The sequence below is a fragment of the Struthio camelus genome, chromosome 8, assembly GCF_040807025.1.
Source record: "Struthio camelus isolate bStrCam1 chromosome 8, bStrCam1.hap1, whole genome shotgun sequence".
In the NCBI taxonomy this organism is placed as follows: domain Eukaryota; kingdom Metazoa; phylum Chordata; class Aves; order Struthioniformes; family Struthionidae; genus Struthio; species Struthio camelus.
The window spans coordinates 35,826,554-35,846,129 of record NC_090949.1 but is presented as its reverse complement, the minus strand read 5'-3'; the positions used below and the strand labels follow the sequence as shown (position 1 = coordinate 35,846,129).

The 19,576-nt window shown below is 38.2% G+C and overlaps 2 protein-coding genes across 7 annotated transcripts in view; one reads left to right on the top strand and one right to left on the bottom strand.

Moving 5' to 3' along the window:
* The window catches only part of EFCAB7 (EF-hand calcium binding domain 7), a 31,387-nt gene extending 25,294 nt beyond the window's left edge, over positions 1-6,093 (bottom strand). Inside the window, exons 1-2 of the mRNA XM_009688678.2 lie at positions 5,917-6,093; positions 3,361-3,548 (exon numbers count right to left, since the gene is read on the bottom strand). Of these exons, the coding sequence (XP_009686973.1) occupies positions 3,361-3,547 (187 nt within the window). The 5' untranslated portion in view covers position 3,548; positions 5,917-6,093. The remainder of the gene's footprint in view (positions 1-3,360; positions 3,549-5,916) is intronic.
* Positions 6,093-19,576, top strand: part of ITGB3BP (integrin subunit beta 3 binding protein) — a 43,576-nt gene continuing 30,092 nt past the window's right edge. For all 6 annotated transcript variants that reach the window (XM_068953419.1, XM_068953422.1, XM_068953424.1 and 3 more), the window contains exons 1-3: positions 6,093-6,228; positions 10,484-10,526; positions 14,367-14,505. In XM_068953419.1, the coding sequence (XP_068809520.1) occupies positions 6,224-6,228; positions 10,484-10,526; positions 14,367-14,505 (187 nt within the window). In that variant the 5' untranslated portion in view covers positions 6,093-6,223. The remainder of the gene's footprint in view (positions 6,229-10,483; positions 10,527-14,366; positions 14,506-19,576) is intronic.

The following is a 19,576-nucleotide window of genomic DNA, read 5'->3' as shown; positions in this document are numbered from 1 at the left end:
AATTCAAATTATGCAACGTGAATTTCAAATGTAAAGCAAAAATGATACCTGACAGACAGATACATTACTAATGCCAACAGCCAATATCATATATGCAAACAGTCCCAGTGCTCCTACACCTTGCTTTTTTCAAAGTGAGTTTGCTGGATCTAGTTACTCTCTTCAAAGTCTTTATAGAAAACTGCCTTTCACCAGTTTCCAGTGTGAGGAAGGTGTTGCATTAAACTGCAATTTAATTCAAATAGCCTATCTGAAACGGTCTGCAGAGATGCCTTTAAATCCTTCCGGATAATCAAGCATTTTAGATGAAGAAATGAAGAAATTCTTCATCTTTACCTAGGTTCACAGTTTGATTTTTAGCCAGCGGACCAATGACCAAATGTATCTCAGCTGAGAGCAGTTCAGTAGCATCTGTGAAATGAGGTCATGGTATCATTACAATTCTCAGCAGGCAACTGTGTCACCATAAAAACAAACAAACAAACAAAACCAGACACCTTTGTTGCTAATCTCAGATGGAATGCCAAGGACTAAATAAAGACTTCTGCCCTGTCACCTCTACAAGCGCAGTCAGGAGAATACAGCAAAGCCTACATCTTCATCCATGTGACACTTGGGCACACAGCAATTGTTTAAGGATGTTTAAGGATTTCTGTGTCAAGGTCAGCCAAGGAAGGGCAATTACTCTATGCGTTTGGTTATGTGGATAGCAGAGTTTCCTGGAATGTCAATGTAGCACAGTATTCACTTACATTTAACAGAATATCCTTCAAATATATGGCAGTTCTATATTTTTATATACCCTGAGAGACCAGCACTTGCCATACAACACGTCTCCCAAGTTTGTATTTTTGAAAGTTCAATTAGGCTGCATTTTTTATTTATGCTTCTTCACAGATTGATTCTGCTGAATACCTTAAGTAACACAGGAATTGAAAGATTTCTGTGAATAAGTACAACTCCTACAAGTAAAATTTTGCAGGGCCAATCTAAGTGAATATTGCACCGTTCAGCTTATGAGCCAAACATCACGTAACCACAGATGTTTCAACACTGGTACCGTTCATTTGATACTACGTCTACATTTACTTAAGTTGCAACATAATCTATAATTATTTAACCCTTAATGCTTGCAGATTTGAAAGAAATAAGTTTATACACCTCTCCGAAAAGACTAGGAGCCCGAGCGACTAATTGCCCTTTTTGAGTTGACCTTGAAACCAAAATGCCCAAACACTTGCTGTGCACCAAAGCGGCATATGGATAGAGATGAAAGATGAAGCATATATAAAAGAGATGCCATTTGTTCACACCACTCCTATTTTAAAATCCAGATTATCTAAAACTATCATCAGGGTGTTACAAAGGCACTTTTATTATAGCCCAGAAAGCCTGGATAACACCAAGACTCATGCTGAAAGACTTTGCTAAAGGGTAAGAGTTCATGTACTGATATAGGGAAAGAAGCGACAAACTTCAGTGCATCAAAAAAGTATACTCATCTTTTATAGTTGTGGCTTTTAACACAGAGATCTCATGCATTTTAGGCACGGGCAATGCAGCAATTAGGGAGAAATATTTGCTCGCATGTTCACTAAAAAATGTGACTAATTATGATCTAACCAAACGATTTGATAACATAGCATGTTTTTATCTTTAGTTGCTGCTTGGCTTTTGAATACGTTAAGTCTGCAATGCCATAATACATATACAGATAATCTAACAGAAGGGCTTTAGAAAGCAATGTATAATAATCACTAGTCTCAAGTGAATTGTGAGCTGGACTCTGAAACCCCTAAGATCAAAATAAAAATCCTGAATTTTTTAGCGATACATTTGAATTATTTTTATCTAACTGAAGGTTTATGTTCTCATGTTTTCTTTGTCAACCATATGAGCTAGAAATATTTTTTCAATAAAGCAACCTAGGACTTTCACATACGCACAGAACTCCAAGTAGAAAATAGGATTGAAAGACACCGCATGGGTCACCTAATACAATCCCATGCTATTGCATACAGCCATGAATAATCTTTTCCATAAAAGGACTAAAATGTTCTCAGAAAAAAAAAATATGGTAAGACATATTATACAATTCCTACAACTCCAAGAGTTAGCAAAGTTGACGTTATATTTGCTCGAGAAATTTTAGCTGGGGTAGCAAAATTTGCTTTGTAAATGAAACCTACCCAGTTGGTAAGATATGGTAATTAAAATTATAAATAAATCAATTTCCAATATACAGCCCTAGATACCACTTTTTCAGGTAAATGGTTTTATAATTTTCCTTAATAATTTCCATGCAAGGAACTTCGACATTTCATATTTTTTCCAAAACAACTTTTCTAAGCTCCACAACTTTCATTCACATTTTTATACACTTTTATTTACCATAACTGAAGCATTCAGTGATTTTTTTTTCCTGCCATACAGCTGACAATGATACCACTTATACACAAATACAATGCTGAAAAAAAAAATGGAAACTTTTGATCTAAGTCAAACAGTCTAAGGGAACAGTTTAACAGTTTAGTGAGAACTTAAAATAATAATAATTCTTACAAAACACAAATGTCTGAAACAGTCCATTTTGTCACACAAAATCAGTATAGGAAAGGCAATATTTTCACTCATTACTTGGACAACGTGGCTCAGAACTGATCTGTGAGACTATCTTTAGAGATGGTAAACTACCATACCCACATCTCCAATAACAACCTCCTTATGAGTCTGCAAACCTCTGTACCAAGTGATGCCAGTTACCATGGTGATTTTCTGTGCTGGGGCATCTGTCGACTATAAGCCAACTGAGACCAGCTCACTAAATCATTTGTCAGAGACAGGAAAACAATTTATTGTAGAAGCGTCACAGTCAAAAACGGTACTTAGGCCTACCTCAAGTAAGCAACAATGCTACCACCAAACTTGGTGTTGTTAAACAACTCACTTAGGTCCCCTGTAAGCTGTCAGCTGGTATTGACTTGTGCCCATTCAGACTAGTGATTTACAGATGAAAAGCTCTGTACACTATTCTCAATTCCATGAGTCATCCAGTACCTAATAACAAAGATTAAGGATTTGAAGAAAATGAAAAATATTGTGGAATGGTAGTGTCTGTAAACTGAAAAATCAGTGTGCGATATATTTTATAACGGGTACACGATGCAAATGTCTTTAAAGATACAGCTAACAATGCCTGAATGTCTGAACTCTACCTAAAACTACCAAAGTCCTTAAAACAGCTAGAGAGTCTTATGCATTAGGATAGTCTCACTACTGAATTGCTGACTGCTGTTCAAACTACCTACTGCAATAATTACACACAACAGTTATGGGGGGAAACAAAAATGTATTCATTACCTAAGCAGAGTTGTTCTTTTGATTTAATATTTTCTAAGCTGCTTTTTAAAACAGTTAGATAAGCTGCTCTGCAGTTCATATAAAAGATTTCTTCTTCTGAATGCTGGGACTTCTTTGCTCCGGAATTTTCTGAGTGTGCAGCTTTCTGAACAGAGAGGGATGCATTATTCCCAGAACCGCTGGCCATTCTGTGAAGAATACAAGCACATTTACAATTTTTTACTCTTTTGCCTGATGTTTTCACTACCATTGCCGGGGCTAGCACTGCTTCTCACAGTGGCAAAATGCACGAACATACGAATGACTGCTTTGCTTGCAGTGCCACTCTGGTTGTTGCTACTGGTCAGAATGACCCAGCAGTAGCAAAGACTGAGCGTTTTTTAGGAAAATATACTAATTTTAGGAAAAAATACTAATTAAATATGGCCGTAGGTTGAAGGAAGGAAGGTTGAAGGAAGCACAGATTAATTTAATAGGCTTTTTCGCCAAACAGTGATAACAAAGCACATACTGTTAGGAATGGACACAGCACTTATCTCATTGGAGGGAATTGTGGGCGCACGATCATGACAGACTGACGTCAAGTGGGATTCCATATTATGCTTCTTGGTGCTAACAGCAGAATAAAAGCACCCTTTGTCCTCCGGTGAAAACTATATGTGAGTGACTTTATGTTGGACCACATATTTGTCAGGATTTCCTCCTCCAGTCAAACTTTTTATTACTGAAGAATTGCTGTGGCTAGAAAAATTTTTAGTAGAGGTTTTAGTTTAACAGAGGCTTAGAAGAATTTTTATATTGTGAAGCCATTTCTGTGTCTTCCCTCACAAGCTGACTTTCTTATTCCCAAATCTGAATTAGGTAACAGACTGAGTAGTTTTAGACATTGTCTGCACTGACACTGTATAATGTAAAACATTCACTATTTAAAAAGAAGTGATACAGTAATTATTAAATGGATAATATGCTTTTTTCTGGTGGCAACTCCTATCAGAAGGGACTTTTGTTTTCTGTTTGTATAGTTATAACTCCATAAAAAAAAAAAGGTTAGTAGTGAAACATGGCCAAATTTTCAACCCTTAGCCCTCAAGCACGTGAAGTTAAACACAATTTTACTTTCAAGATTTATTTAAATCAAATTAATAGAAAATAATAAGTTTAAAGTTACGCATGTGCATAAACCTTTGCATAACTTTGGACCTTAAAGTACAAGGACACTACCAGGAAAACTGTAAAAGAAAGAATGAAAAAAAAATATGAAATAGATTTTTTTTCTAAATTATTGAAATGATTCAGTGCAGTAACTAACACTGTTTGCTCACAAATGGCCAGTAAACTTCAACAGCAGCTCTCTGCTTTTACCAAAGGTGATTAAGGTTTTTAGAAGGCCATCACAGAGGGACACTAAATCGTGCTGTACTGTTGGTCTAACAGCCTCTCATATTATTTTACCCAATGTTGACTTCGGAAAATATATTCTAGTATAACAAATTGAATATCTCAAGTTCAGCAACAAGACAACAACATCATAGGGTCCCCTTCAGGACTCATTGGATTCCTACTCAGGAGGCCTAAATCACTTGCACCTTTTTGAGTTATATAGGTCTTTTACACTTGGGAAAGAAAGATAATAATCACTTATCATGGATGAAGTACCCTATTTATAATACACAGACCGCCTGCCTGACACTTTAATATTACACTGGCATTAGAAGGACCCCATAGGGACACTGTGATACAGTCTGGTTCCCGCAAACGAGTGTCACTATAATTAAGCACCAGTGTTATACACACAAAATGAAAGTGGGTTAAAGTCAAGGAGGAAAAGAAGAATAAATGTTAATTTTCCTGTAACTAGTTTATAAAACGTGAACTCTCATTTACACTCCTTAGACTTCCCATTACCAAGACATTTCTTATGTTGGCTACACTTCTGCCAAAAAGCACTGCCAATATGTTGCTCAGAAATCTGGTGAGCAATAGTTTAGTAATAGCACTACTCACAGCCTCCTGGCTTGAGTCATTAAAATCCTGACTGGACAAATGAAGCTTTAGACAAAGTAGACAGCAGGGAGCAATTCAGCCTCAGCTGAAGTAGGAGGACAACACAGCCTAACTGTTACTCTCAGTTTTATTTCCTATGATTTCAACATATGAAAATCATCTTCCAAATGGGAATGAAGTGGTACCCTCTCTGGCAACATTGGCCTTTCCTGACACAGGTTCAGGGCTGGGAGTTCACCTACATCCACAGCAAATAGCACATCGATAGGGAAGTTTCACACTGCTGCTACTTAAGTTTTCGAGCCCAAACGCTGAGGCCTCACTCACCTGTAATCAGGGAGCTCTTACCACATGAACGTTATTATCTGGCTCTCCGGTGGGTGCAGGGATCCTCTTGGGCTGGATTTACAATCCAGCCTGGCGCAAAGGACATTAAAATCATTCTCGTTCCCTCCCTTCCCCCCCCCCCCAAAGGGGATCAACCTCTCCTGCGCCTGAGAACTCCTCAGACCCTACCCCGCACCCGGCAGCCCGCTTTTGGCCGAGCCTCACCTCCGGCCCAAGCTGGCTTCGCACAAACCTTCCCGAGGGGGGAGGCCGGGCCGGCCCGGCTCCCGCCGTCGCACAGCCCCGAGGGCGAGGGGAGCGAGGCCGGCAGAGCTGCCCACCGCCCCGCAGGCCTGACGGATGCAAGCTCCGCCGCCCGGACCCGCCGCCGCGCTCGTCCCGCCCTCCCGGGGCCGCGGACCGCCCTCGCAGCGCCGTTTCCAGCCGGCGGCGTTTGGCCGTTGCACGGCGGCGGCGCTCGGCGGGAGATCTGTAAGGCGGCGGCGGGCACCGCTGTGCTCAAGGCACCGCTATGTCGTAGGTATCGGGCGGGGGGCGACGGGATGGGTAAACTTGGCTCTAAGCGCCGCTGTCCGCCTCTTCCCCCGCGGCCGCGGCTCCTGCCGCCCCGGGCCGCGCTCGGGCGCTCCCTCCCCGCCGCGGGCGGCTCCTGAGGGGCGCGCGGGGGCCGTTGTGAGGCGCGGGCGGCCGTTAGCGCCCCGGGAGGGGGGGGGGGGAGACGCGAGCGCGCGGGCGGCCGTTGGCGCGGGGGCCGTTGTGAGGCGCGAGCGCGCGGGCGGCCGTTGGGGCGGCGGCGGGCGCGCGGGCGGCCGTTGGCGCGGGGGCCGCTGTGAGGCGCTGTGCGGCGGAGCGTTTCTCCCCGGCCGCCTGCCGGTTTCCTACCAGCCGCCGAGCCGATGCCCCGAGGGGAAAACGTTCCCCTCGGGTTATCGCGGAGAGGGGAGGAGCACCCTGCTGAGGGAGGGAGGGAGGAAGGGAGGAAGGACTGCTTTTTGTCCCCCTCTAGCCGCCTCCTCTAATTTTTGCATGGGCCCTAGGAAATTTTTAAGATGGTGGTTCGGCAGGGCAGGGCCTTGTCTGAGTGGAGTTTGGGTGGCTTTTGGATGGGTGAAGTCCACTGGCATAGCTAATAGTTCTGCCGTGTTATATGTCTGTTCTCTGCTTCCCCGCTATCAAATGGGGGGCTTATTTATCTCTCTGCATGTCATGGAGGATAAAGCCTGTGAGGCGCTGTGGTAGGGAATGAAAAAGTGAGAGAAGCCAGTATGGTATGGATGGGCTGTGCTGAATTAACATCTATTTTTTGTGCCGCAGGCTATTTTGGACATCTATTTCAGGCTCGTTCTGCCCACGTAACCCTTATTGTGTCCATTTTCCATAAAACTTTGTCTACTCAAATTGTTTCCTGTTTGGGTAAATCCTGTTCTTTGCAATTTGTCAAGCGATGGACTGGATGTTATTTTTGTGTATCTTTGCTAATCATGGAATTACGAAGAATAATGAAAAAAATGCATAGGGTGTTGCTAATTTCAGCACTGGTAAAGTGAGGCCATGAGATGCCATCCTGCTATCTGTCCGTAGACTTGGGGTGTTGTTTTACTTTACAGCTTCTTATACAGTTTTAAAGATAACTATGTTAGATTTAAGGTAGGTTCCAACTTCTGCCAGTCTTTCTCCCAGTCACTGGAAATGAAAGTAATCATGCCAGAGACTAGTTGTGCTAAGTTTCTTATGTAAAACATGAGCTTTGATTTTTTGGTATTTAAGTCTGTTTCTCACTAGTTGCATGTTGAGCAACATCTTAGCTATTAACATGCATGTTGAGCTTAATTACTTTCTAAGCTGAACATGGAAAATGACCATGTATTCTTTCTGCTTTTCCAGTGAATGAGACGTTTTTGGTGGCAAGTTTTGAAGACAGATCAATATGAAAATACCATAGAGAGAGAAAATACCATATTTTCCCAGTGAGAGCAGAAATTTAAGAGGAAATTAACAGAAATGGCCTCAAAATGCATTACAATAATCCCTAGGATATTTTTTTAATGAAGGGGATATAACCAAGTTGCTGATTCTATCTATTCTTGGGGGAGGGGGGGGGACGCTTACTACATTTGCATGCAACTGTTACCATTCCCTTCATTCATAAATTAATTGTGAAGGAGGTAAAGTTAATATATGTAGAGTTAAAAAATATAAAAATTCTATTTCCTCATAGAAAATTAAATTACATACGTAGACTCTCATTGTTGAATAGTTCCTCAGATAAGTAGTTTCATCAAAGCACTATTTGGTCTACCAGCATCAACAAAGGACTGACAGTATAGCCTACAATGAGAGATTAATGGCATGCTGTTCCAGGTGTATGTAGTTCTTTTAACCTAATAAATGTTATGGGCAGAACAGTCATTGCTAGGGTATGCAGCTAGCTATAAAAATGCACCATCATGCTCTGCATAGTTAAGAAAATAGAATAAGACCTGGCAGGGAATTTTTGAACCAATTCAAAGGTAGGAAACTAAATAATTTGTTTTATATTATAATTCCATATGCATCGTCTTTCTGTTTCCTCGTCTTGTTCTGACACTTGATTCTACCCCAGAGCCACAGTAAGGCTTGTCCAGCCATGTGAAAAAGATGAAATAAACTAAATCTGGTGCTCTTCCTCCATTGCATTTCCTAAAGTACTTCAGGAACTTTGCCCGTACTTCAGATGCACATGTAGGTTTTTCTCCATGTTCATCTTTGAAAGATCTGAGAGAAAAGCCTTTGGCCAACTGGGTTTTCATGTTAGATGTCTGGATGAATTGTGTTCCAGTGGTCTTAGCCAGGGAGAACGTGTAGACAGAGAGCAAAAATTTGAACACGTTTTGATTGAATGACAGTTGCCCAGAGATTTTCCTGCCCCTATTATGGCATCAGAGAGGGGTTAGCTAACAACAAGCCCGCAAGCATACTACGCTGCTGGGTAGGAAGGAACTTGACTCTTCCTCTGGGAAAAGTGGGACTAAGTTGACCTCGTAAAGCCAAAATTGTCCCTCTGCAGCTCCTTCCAATGGTGAAGTATTTGCCTGGAATGAGGCTGCCTCTGGCCCCATAGCTCAGAGTATTTGCAGGCCAGCAAAAGGAAATCTGGGCTGTCTGCAGCTCTACTGTTGTGCACAGTATTTGACAGACTTTAAATAACATAGTCTTGACCAGTCCACAACTTCTTCTCTAGGAATTTTTCTAAATGTTTATAATTTAGTCAGATTTTCATGTAGTTTCTCATTTATCTTCATCCTAAAGCTATGTTGAGTCCAGATTCTGCTTTACTTGGGCTTCCAGCTTCTTTTGAAATCCATCATAAAAACTTCCATCATAACATGCCTTAGTATAACATGCAAATGCATTCGCCCCTAGAGCACCCTTTCAGAGTAGGTTTATTAATAAATATGTTTCTTTACTGCCACTGGGGTGGAAGATGTAATGGAGTCTGCATTCCTTAAGCAATATGGGTTGCTATTTAAAAAAGAAATACATTGTAAAGAATTCCATGAAACTGTTACAGCTTTAACTACCCTTAGGCAAGAATTTCAGTCACTTTCTTGTATAGGAAAATTAAATGTTACCTGTTTACTTGGCTTTTTGAAGATGGACTATTTCTAATCCCCTTTTTAAAATGGAGATAACTGTAAAAAAGTATTCACATAACACCATTACCTGAGTTATATTTCAAAGATGTATTTTCATTCCACTTTTTTCAAATGCTTTATTTTACACTTTTGGAATAGTAAGATAAATTGAAAGAGGTCATCTTAAGTACTTACAAGACAAAACATTATTTTCTGAGATGAAAACTGTGCACTAAGTTCTTGAAATATGATATATTTTATTTGTTTCTTGGAGACTGTCTTCATTTTTTAAAATTTGTCTCATTGTTTCATATAATTCTTTAAAGTGTTGTTAAGATTTAAGAACGTGCTTAAAAAGTTTCAGTTGTCTCTGGGAAAAATAGTCTTAATTTATGTTGACCTTTCTTTCCTTTGAGTATTTAGTCTGCATTCAATAAAATTTTGATGACTGCTCTTTAGAAGACAGCTGTACGATATAAAGTATTATAAATATTCAGGTTTCTTCTCCTAGCGTTGCCATTAACAGCTGGGCATCCAGTTCAGCAGAGCAGATTTTGCAGAGAGAGCTTGGCATGTTCCTGAATCAGTATAGTGAAGAAGACTAGCAAGTAGTTTCTTATGGTTTGGGGACCTGTAAAGACATAGAGCATCTGTTCCCCAGTTAAGTCATAGTCTGGTAGCACTGAATCATGTTAAGAGCTAAAATGATGGGAAGAACTACTTTTTTCACCTTGACTGTACCTGTGTTTTAAATGCCTAATACATTATTTCTACTAATGGCAAAATAGTTTCAGCATTTGCGCAGAAGGTATGTAAATGATAATGCTCTTGCATTTTTTTCCTTATTTGTAGTCTTTGAGAGAGACATATACATTTTAATAGAGTCCTGTGCAATTTCTCTTCAGTGTCTTCATTTTATTTGTGGTATAAAGTGGAGAATTGAATTTTCTTTCTAAATAAGCAATGTTTTTACTATGTAGTATTTTAACTAGTTAATATATTTGCTTTAGATGACATTGGTTTTCTTTTACACTGTGAAAAATGTAATGCATCTATGAGAAGGATAAATGTCTTTAAAATTACGGATTTTAGACCTTACTACCAGAAATCTTTGTGTCTCGGTGATCATAAAACTTGTCCATATCTTTCTCTTGTAGAGTTAAGAGAGCACTAAAGTTGGACACTGTTAAAAAGGATAATGTAAGTATTCTGTCTTGTGTATGGAATCATCTAGGGGATATATATATAGAGAGAGAGAGAGAGAGAGAGAGATAAAATGATATTTCAGTAGAGTTGTGTTTATAATGTCACCAATTGGATGTTATCTAGAAAAATCTCAACAAGGTATTCTATTATCTTAGAATAAAATTTGTGTTCCATTTGTCATAGAATTGCATGGCTTTAAATAATGTATGTTTGCATGAATGGGTTGAAAATAACAGGAGAAATATGCATGTGTTTATTACCTTCACTATTTACCCAAGAGCTAAATGACTTAGGATCCTTGGTGAAATCATTTATTAGAAATTAGCTCCATTATACTGGAAGCAAATGTTCTACCATGTAATTGTACATGTAACAATATGGAATTATGATAATGCTGTAATCTGCATATTATAAACTCCAAAATTGAAATGAAAACATTAAAGGCATTTTCATGTCAAGGATATAATTACCTCCCTCAGCTAATCTGACATAATGACACAGTAAAATACTAACACTGCAATGAATTTCACTGCAGTTATCACAATAAAAATAAAATTGTACAGTTGCTATTATTTTTTGTAAATGCAGCTATAGTATACTCCCAGTACCTGCATGTCAGGACATATGACAGTTTATTATCTACTCAAACCAACAGTAGGTGTTGCTACAAGCACCGATACAGAGGAACTTATAAGGACGATAGTATTTAAGTAAAGGAAAACTTTGGAGAAGTATATGAAGAGAAATAGCTGGTCAGTAAATGAGCTTGCAATAACTCTCCACATCTATGTCATTTTAGAGAGATTTGTTTATATGCAGTACATATTTGGAGGTCTCACTGGGTATTTAGCAAACTAGAAATCTGCAATTTTAAGAATTTTCTAGATACTTTTTTAATTTAAACAAAGGTGGCAAAATACCGCAGTGGCACTAAAAAAAATCATTAGCAATTTAATTAGCAGCTTAGTGTACCATTACCCAACTTGTTCTGCTCTGAATACAGCTGTGACTGTAATTTTGCATCTGTTTCTTGGGTTGTAGTAACATTTTTGTAGATGAGTGGTCCAGCTGAAATTACACTCAATTCTTTTTCTGCCTTAAAGCTATTTCTCTCTCTTCCTCCCTCCCCCATTGAAATACCCTGAAATTTTGATGAGGCCAAGAACATGATAGAGGCTGTAACAAAAACAATTGTTCACATAGACAACAAGAATATGCATATTTATGTAGAAATGAAAAAAAGGGGGGGGGAGTATTGTGCTTCAGGATATTTAAATCAACTGCTAACTGTCTGAAATTGAGAAGAAAACTTCTGTGAGTTATGTAATTGTTCATTATTCTTGTAAGTACAGTTCATACTCCTAGTTTTATATTTACTGCCTGTGTAAATGTATACTTTTAGGAAGATTATAACATCAGTTTAAAATTAATTATATGAAATAAATGTTTTCTGTCAGTAATTTACTCAGTGATGAAATGTGATTTCTGGGACTTGGATTCCTAGTGGGTTGTAGTGGCTTTAAGTCACCTTTGTGTTTGCAGCTTTGGGATCTGAATGAGATATGACTTAGGGCTCTCACAAGTGTTGCCTAGTAAATCTCATTATTGCCATTAAAAATACTGTTTCTTCCACCTGGCCACCCCGCTCCTGCTTTTGAAATCTGAAGTTGCTGTAGTTAAATTTTCCAGGGGACGTTTGTGAGAAACCTTAACCTACAAGCAGGAACTTACAAGAATTGTCTTTACATTCTGTGCGGTGTTCTTGACTCAGACCTCATTGGCTCACAACCAAGACCCCAGTAGGCTCTTCTCGCAGGTTATGCAAGCAATTCCTGTGCTGAGAAATCCTAACTGGGCTTGAAGAAAATTTTTAGGTCCCCTTTGTTTTATCTGGTTTGAAGAGGAAGGAGTAGCATGAGGAACTTCCTCCGGCGAAACAGAGTAACACACGATTCAGGATGAAAAGGGAATGAATTAGTTATTTGACGTAGCAGAGGAAATGTCAATGAGCAAAACGCAAATATCGGTTTGTTTAGTTTTTTTGACTTGGCTTAACTACCAGGGGTTTTTTAATGACTATGAAGTGAGGATCTGGACTTTATATTTTACTCATGGTATTGAAACAGTATAAATATGCTTACCTGTGGAACTTAAAGAGAATAAGAATAATCATGTTTAATAAAGCTTCCAGTGAAGAAATACTGTGTGAAACTGAGTGACTGTTATGAGTGACATGAAGGCGAAAAATGATACATAGTCAATTTTATGGAGAGAATGAGGTTCAAGCTGATAGAAAAGGCTAGTTCTTTAGGAGGTGGGTAAGTCATTCCTTTGCTTCCTATAGTTGCAAAAATAAACAACCTTGCTGCAAAACTCTAAAGACTCAAGGTTGTAACAAATTAAAAGTTGAAGAACCTTCCAAATGAGTTTCTCTGTGGTATTTGCTTTCGGTGGTACAGTTTCTCCAAAGGAAAAAAAGTCATCAAGTTATAGAAAGCAGTGTAGCGATGTTACTGCGTTTATACTCCCTTCTCTAAGCCCTTGAGCAAACGTTGAAAGTGAGTGGAAAAAGTGATCTTGGCCAAAATATCCCTTTATTGTTGGCATAACAGCATGAAATCAGTTGTGCGCTGCCTGTGTTCACCACTTTAGAGGTGACCAGTCTTGTTTGGAAGCCACAGGTGACTTGATCTCCTTGAAATGAAGAAGTTAGGCAGAAAGGGAATGTTGCCATTTTCAAACTATGTTTTCCAGCTTGGGAAAAGACCTTTCTGCTCCTTTGTTTAATTTTTGGATCAGCTGGTAACATATCTTGTCAGTGTAGATCTGGTAGTATGTGTATTGCTTAATACTTAAAATTCAGTTACGTGCAACATCACATAGTCACTAGGTCTGTAGTTTCTGAGAGTATAAGATGCTGCTGATCCCAGTGGAGTCTCCTCTAGAAGTGCTACATGTGTTTAATTTCTTTGTATGCTTCCTTTTTGGTACGGTCATTAATGATGTTACTTAAAGCTGCTAGACTTTTTTAGTTGGAAGCAAATTGTTGCTTGAGCTGAAGCCCTTGATGTGCAAACAAATGTTTTTTCTAGGTGTTAGTATAGTGGAATTACAGTTTCTCGGAGTTGCAATTCAGCAGCCAGTCTAGGGAGTAAACTATGCCCCAGAGAATCCTAGTTAATATTTCAGAAGTATAGTCTTGTTTTTCTGGAATAACTGCTCTGCACAATCCTTTTATATCATTTGAACATAGTGAACACTAAACCAGAGGGGAAAAAAAAATGTTTTTAATGGACTGGTTGGGGGGGGGGTTAATTAACACTTGTTTAGAAAATCATTAGAAATAAGTATCATTTGATAGAATTAAAATCTAAAAATTCATAGTTAACGTTTCATGAGTTAAGTTAAGTTTCAGCACTGTAGGAAAAATAACACGAATTTTTATAACTGCTTTTCCAAAAATGTGTTTATGTCAGAATACTAAATCTCTGGAAGCGACTTCTTTTTTTTTTTTTTTTTTTTTTTTTTTTTTTAACTGGGAAGCTCAAGATTGAATGGCTTAATTTTTGGGTAAAACTAATGTTTTTACATACAGTCTGGGCTTTCCATAAGTGGGAGTACATAAAGTTGCGAATTATTTAGAAGATCTGTTACCAAATAATAAATGTTCAGAGTCGCTTTGACTGGTTTGGGGTGCAACATGCACCTCTCCTGATAGGAAGGGTGGAGTTTTCAAAAGGAGAGTTTGCAACTGTTGTAGGTTCAAAGGGATATAGATGCTCTGTTTTCTTTATCCAATATTTATCTAGATTATTTTTCTTTTACTGCCTTTAGCCGTCTGAAGCAACACCTTTGAAGACCAAAAAGAAAAATCTAAATTCTTACTCACCGACAACAGGAACATGCCAAATGAGTCCGTTTTCATCTCCCACAAGTCATAATGTACAAAATCTCAGAAATGGCCTATCAAATGGTTAGTTGAACATTTTGTCTTTCTTACTGCAACACTTTTTCTGGTTATTGGCTTGATTTAGTAATTTATGTCTCGTGTGGTATGTTTGATTTCTTTTTCCTCTTAAAGAATTTTGATCTTTTTTTTGATAAAGCTGCTGTTGATTTTTTTTTAGAGCTTATATCTTTTTCAGTATAGATTTTGGGGGTTTTATAATGAAGCAAATTTTGCCTTTGCTGTGGCATGTGTCCATTCAGTTACATAGTCATGGCTTTTGTCCAAACTGTGAATGCTCCAGAAGTATCTTTTCAGTAGACTAACTTTACTTTTATAGATGTATAGGTTGGGTTTGTTAGGGGTTAAGGAACCACTAGATCATCTGGTATGACTTTTTTTTTTAAAAAAAAAAAAAAAAGCTTTTCTGAGCCCAGTAGCTTTTGTTTCCTAGAAAATGGTTAGGTCTTGATTTGAAGACTTCAAGTGATTTAAAAAAAAAAAAAAATCCATCACTTTCCTTGTTAGTATGTTCCTTGTTCAATTACCTTTGCTACTTTAATAAAAAAAAAAAAAAACTATCTGATTTGAATTTGTCTGGCTTTAATTTTCAGCCATCAGTTCTTGTTATGCCTTTTTGTTGGGTTAAAGAGCTTTTTATGCCCCATATATTTTGGAATTTATGTGCTGTAATTGAGTCCTCACTAACATTCATGAATTATGATGAGTAGAAATATTCTGAGCAGGATAAAGTAACCACTGTTAAGAATTTCCAGACATCTAGATAAATTTCAGCACTTGCTATTGCACCATGTGCTCTCATAATGGGTCTGCAAAAGTGGATAGTGTGGGTTTTTTTGTTTTTTTTTTTTTTCATAAAACAGGGAAATTTTTAAAGGAATGCAGTCAAGAAACGTTGGGATTCTGTCAAAACCGGCCAAACTAAAAATGAGAATTACTTGAAGCCTGCAAGCTGTAAATACTAGAATCTGAGAGCATCACATCCCTTTTCCTTATTAAAAATAGCAGAATACTGGGGGAAGCATGGAAGTATCAGGTGTTTTTGTTGCTGTTATAGCTATGTATAGTTACAGCCTGCGTGATTTTTTTTTTTTTCCTGATTAGTAGTCATGCTAGCAAATCATACTAAACAGGAGCAGAAATGTCCTAACTTTTATTACGCTGCCACATTCTTCCTTTTGACCTGTTTTTGTCATCCTTACTTGTTTGTCAAGCACTTTTAACTGGATAGTTATGTACTCACTGTCAGTCATTCTCAGTAGATTCACGACTTTCCTACCAAATTCATTGCTGCTTCCAATTATTCCCAGAATAGCTGTTCTTCTCCTTCAGTGCTCTGCTTTTGAATTGGGCATTTGCCCCCAGAACTAGTACAGAAGTGACTGTTTCGGCCATCAGCATTCCAAGAAGCCTTTGGAAGTAGAATTGGATTAATTTCTGCCCCCTCACACAGTGAGTTATAGCATCTCTCGACTAATTGTGCAAACCTGATAGCTGGAAGAACTTTAATTTCAGAACACCCTTGCCTTCACAAAATTAAAGATCTCTTATCAATAGCCTGCAGATAATGCATCTTTAATTTTGTGGCATTTTTATAACTATATTGAGATTTGCAATGAAAATCTTGATTTATGTACTTCCAGGTTTGGGGTAGAGGAAGCAAGCTTTTGTCTACTAGGGAAAAAAAAAAGGACCTTTGCCACAGTCCCTCCCCTGTGAACATTTCTTCTCAAAACTAAATGCCATCTTGACTCCTAAAAAGATTATTATTTGGCACAGTGGGTATCTCTACTCTTCCACTTAATGCACCTCCGGAAATCTATCTTTTAAGTGACATTTTATCAGCTCTTTAAGGTGTAGACCTCTGCATTCCTAAGGGACTGTAAGTGATTTCTCTTTGAGATGATTTTCCTCTTCAACTAAGTTGCTTAAAACATTGTCTTAAGTGTTGCCATAGATATCCCTGGTTATGTGCTAAATTTTTAAATCAAGTTAGATAACAATCTAACCGCACTGTTTTTCAGACTCTTCTAACTGTGGAAAGAAATTCTTCTAGTGCCCAGCATTGTGACTTAGTTTGTTTTAGGGAGCTTCCAGTTTCGGCATGTAAATTTGCATCTACTTTATTTTTCTGCAAAGAGAAAGATATTTTCAAAGTATTCCGAGGTCAGATGTCTAGGCCAGTCTCTGCCTTCATAAGTAACAAGAACAATTTATATTTCCACATACTAACTCCTGTGCCTCTATTAGGATTTGATGGCACTTCCTGCATGGCCTGAGGAAGCTATGGTTTGTGGGTGGGATTGGTTTTTTTTCCCCTCTCTTGCTAAATATGAATTTCTGTTCATCCTGTATAAAGGAATCATTCAGGAGGAAAGGTGGTCAAGAAATTTCTCCATCAAATCAGAGGTATGGCTGTTGTTAGTCAAGTCAGTTGAAATGCCCATGCTGGCACCAGTCACGTCATAGGTCAGTTCTTTTTCCATAATTTGGTTTATTATTTTGTCATGATGTAACATCCCACACTTTCACCCAGAACGGAGTAAGGAGTAAGCAGATTCAAGCAAAATGACTCTGGAGGTTAAGCTAGGCGGATTATGATCACTGAATTAAGATTACCTGTATCCTGAGGGAAGAATCAAATTAGAACAATCTGTGTTCCCATTGACTATAATCTAGTGCATTAAGAGGAGCAAGCTTTCTGTTACAGTGTTGGCACATCACAAAAGCAGTTCTGAAAACAATTCTACTTTCTTAATATATAAATGCAGATTTAAATTTTGTGGCTATCTGCAAAGTATGAAACACTACCTCAGCCTGACTCAATATCCACCTATGCTTTAATACTTACACTTTCAAAACCTTTTAAAGAGGTATGTCATGGTAGCAGTCAAATTAAAAGATTATGGCTCTTCAAATATGTTTCCCTAAAAGCCCTAAATGTATGCAATTAGCTTCTTAAATGGATCTTTCCTTTAGTTTTAGTCAAATGCCTTTTTTGGACAAAACTCATGATAAACCATCAGTTAATAAACAAATGTTTAAATGCACTGCAAGCTTTAAAACTTTTTTGGCAGCCCTGCACTCATATTATAAGCCTTATTTCTTATGTAAAAGACAAGAGGGGGGGTCAAAATGCTTTGGTCTAAAATGTCTGTTTATTGGGATGTCAGTGGGAGGAAGGGTTAACCTGAACTGTATTTCCATACTGAAATGAAATATGGACATAAGGGAATGTTCTTTTTGCCTATAAAAAGACTGATCACATGTTCATAGCTGTCATTTAGATAGATAATTATTTGGTAATATAGCAGTAGCCATCTTTTTTCCTCTGTTCATGTAGCTAGAAAACGGTGGTACAGACTCCGTCTCATATCACAGATTTCAAGCTGTCCTTTAAACCCACCATTTCTCTTCTCCTTCTGAAAAGACACTTTTATTTCAAGTGTTCTGGTATTTTAAAAGATGATGCATATCACTTATATGTGTGGAGTGGTGGAGTGTAATCCATATTCTATTTTTCTGTGACCAGTATGTAGGAGCACAACAGAATGAGATTTTATTGCAAAATGAACACCGCTAGCTATAAAGACTTAACGTTACATTGTGTGAAGTACACTAAGTTGCATGTGTAAATGTAGCTTCATTGGGGAGACAGGTGGAAGTTATTTGTCTTATGAACATGACTGTCTTTTGGATAATGGTGTGCAGGAGTGCCTCAAAGAAGACTAAATACCCACAGAACGCTAATATTGTTCAAAAATAGCCATTTACTTATTTTACAGGAAGACATGAATCGCCCCTATTGTAAGATAGTTTGCCTTTGTGATGTTGCAGTGTCCTGTTGGGCTGCCTGATAATTTATATATTCATTGATAAACTACCCACAAATCCCACAACCCATTTATGAAATAAATTTTTAAAATAACAGAATATTAATTCTTCGCTAGTTCCTCATCGTTGTTGGCTAGTATATTTTTAAGATTTATTTTAAATGAATTTACTTATATCCAAATCAGTCCAGGATTCAGCCCTTCTGTAGTACTAACCTAACAGTAATTTCAGTTTGATAATTGATGGCTGATTTAAACGTAAATTCTAAAGTACTTAGATTTAAAATGAAATCTTTTGGGGTCTTAACCTTTAGCTACTGTAGTGGAACAGCTTAAACTTTTATAGCACCTTGTCATTCTGAGGAATTTCTAAACGTTTTACAAAATATTAAAATTAAAACTTAATCCATCCTTGAGTGCTGATACTTATATGTAATAATTTAAATCTAGCAAGAAGAAATCAAAGTGCTTAATACTTAGTGTAGTCTTTCTTTTTCAGTCTGATATTACAAAGGAGACGTATTACAGTGAAGGGTGAAAAGCACCTCACTGCAGAGGGTCTTTTCTAGAATTACTGCATTTGTTAAGGCCACAATGAAGACCTATCATAGTTCCCTCCAAGTCTTTTCCATAAGGCTGAATTTCAGTTTACCATAACAACTGTCCCAAGATGAAGCATTCATAAGAAAATATCTGTATCTGTTGGAGGGACAGTGGGGATGAACTAATTGAAAATGCCTCTTTGAGAACTTCTTTGGGACCAGAAAAAAATATCTTTCTTTGGATGGGTGATTATAGTCTTAATTGGCTATAGGTACAATGAACGCAAAAGCTGACTGACCTGGATGCAGTTCTAAGTCTCTAGTTTGTGTTGGAGCACTAATGACCTCATTGTTTAAGGGGAAAACTACTAGCAAAAAAAAAATGAGTGAGCGCATGAATTATGCCCTGGCCTCTTCATATATACGCAAACACCATCACCATTTTCTTAGTAAGTATCAGATCCAAATGGGATTCAGTCTGTTGCACAAGAGAGTGGACTGTGTCAAAACAGAACTCTTGCCTTGCAATAGAAAATGAGAGATTAGGTGTGTGACTGATAATGTTGGGAGGGGCGGGATTCAAAAGCTGGAAGTTACAGAAGTTCTGTATTATGGGATGTCTTCAAGTTCAGCCACAGCCGAACGGAAGCCGTTTCTACTATTCAGATGTGATCTCTTTATGGCTGGAACCTAGGCAAGCAT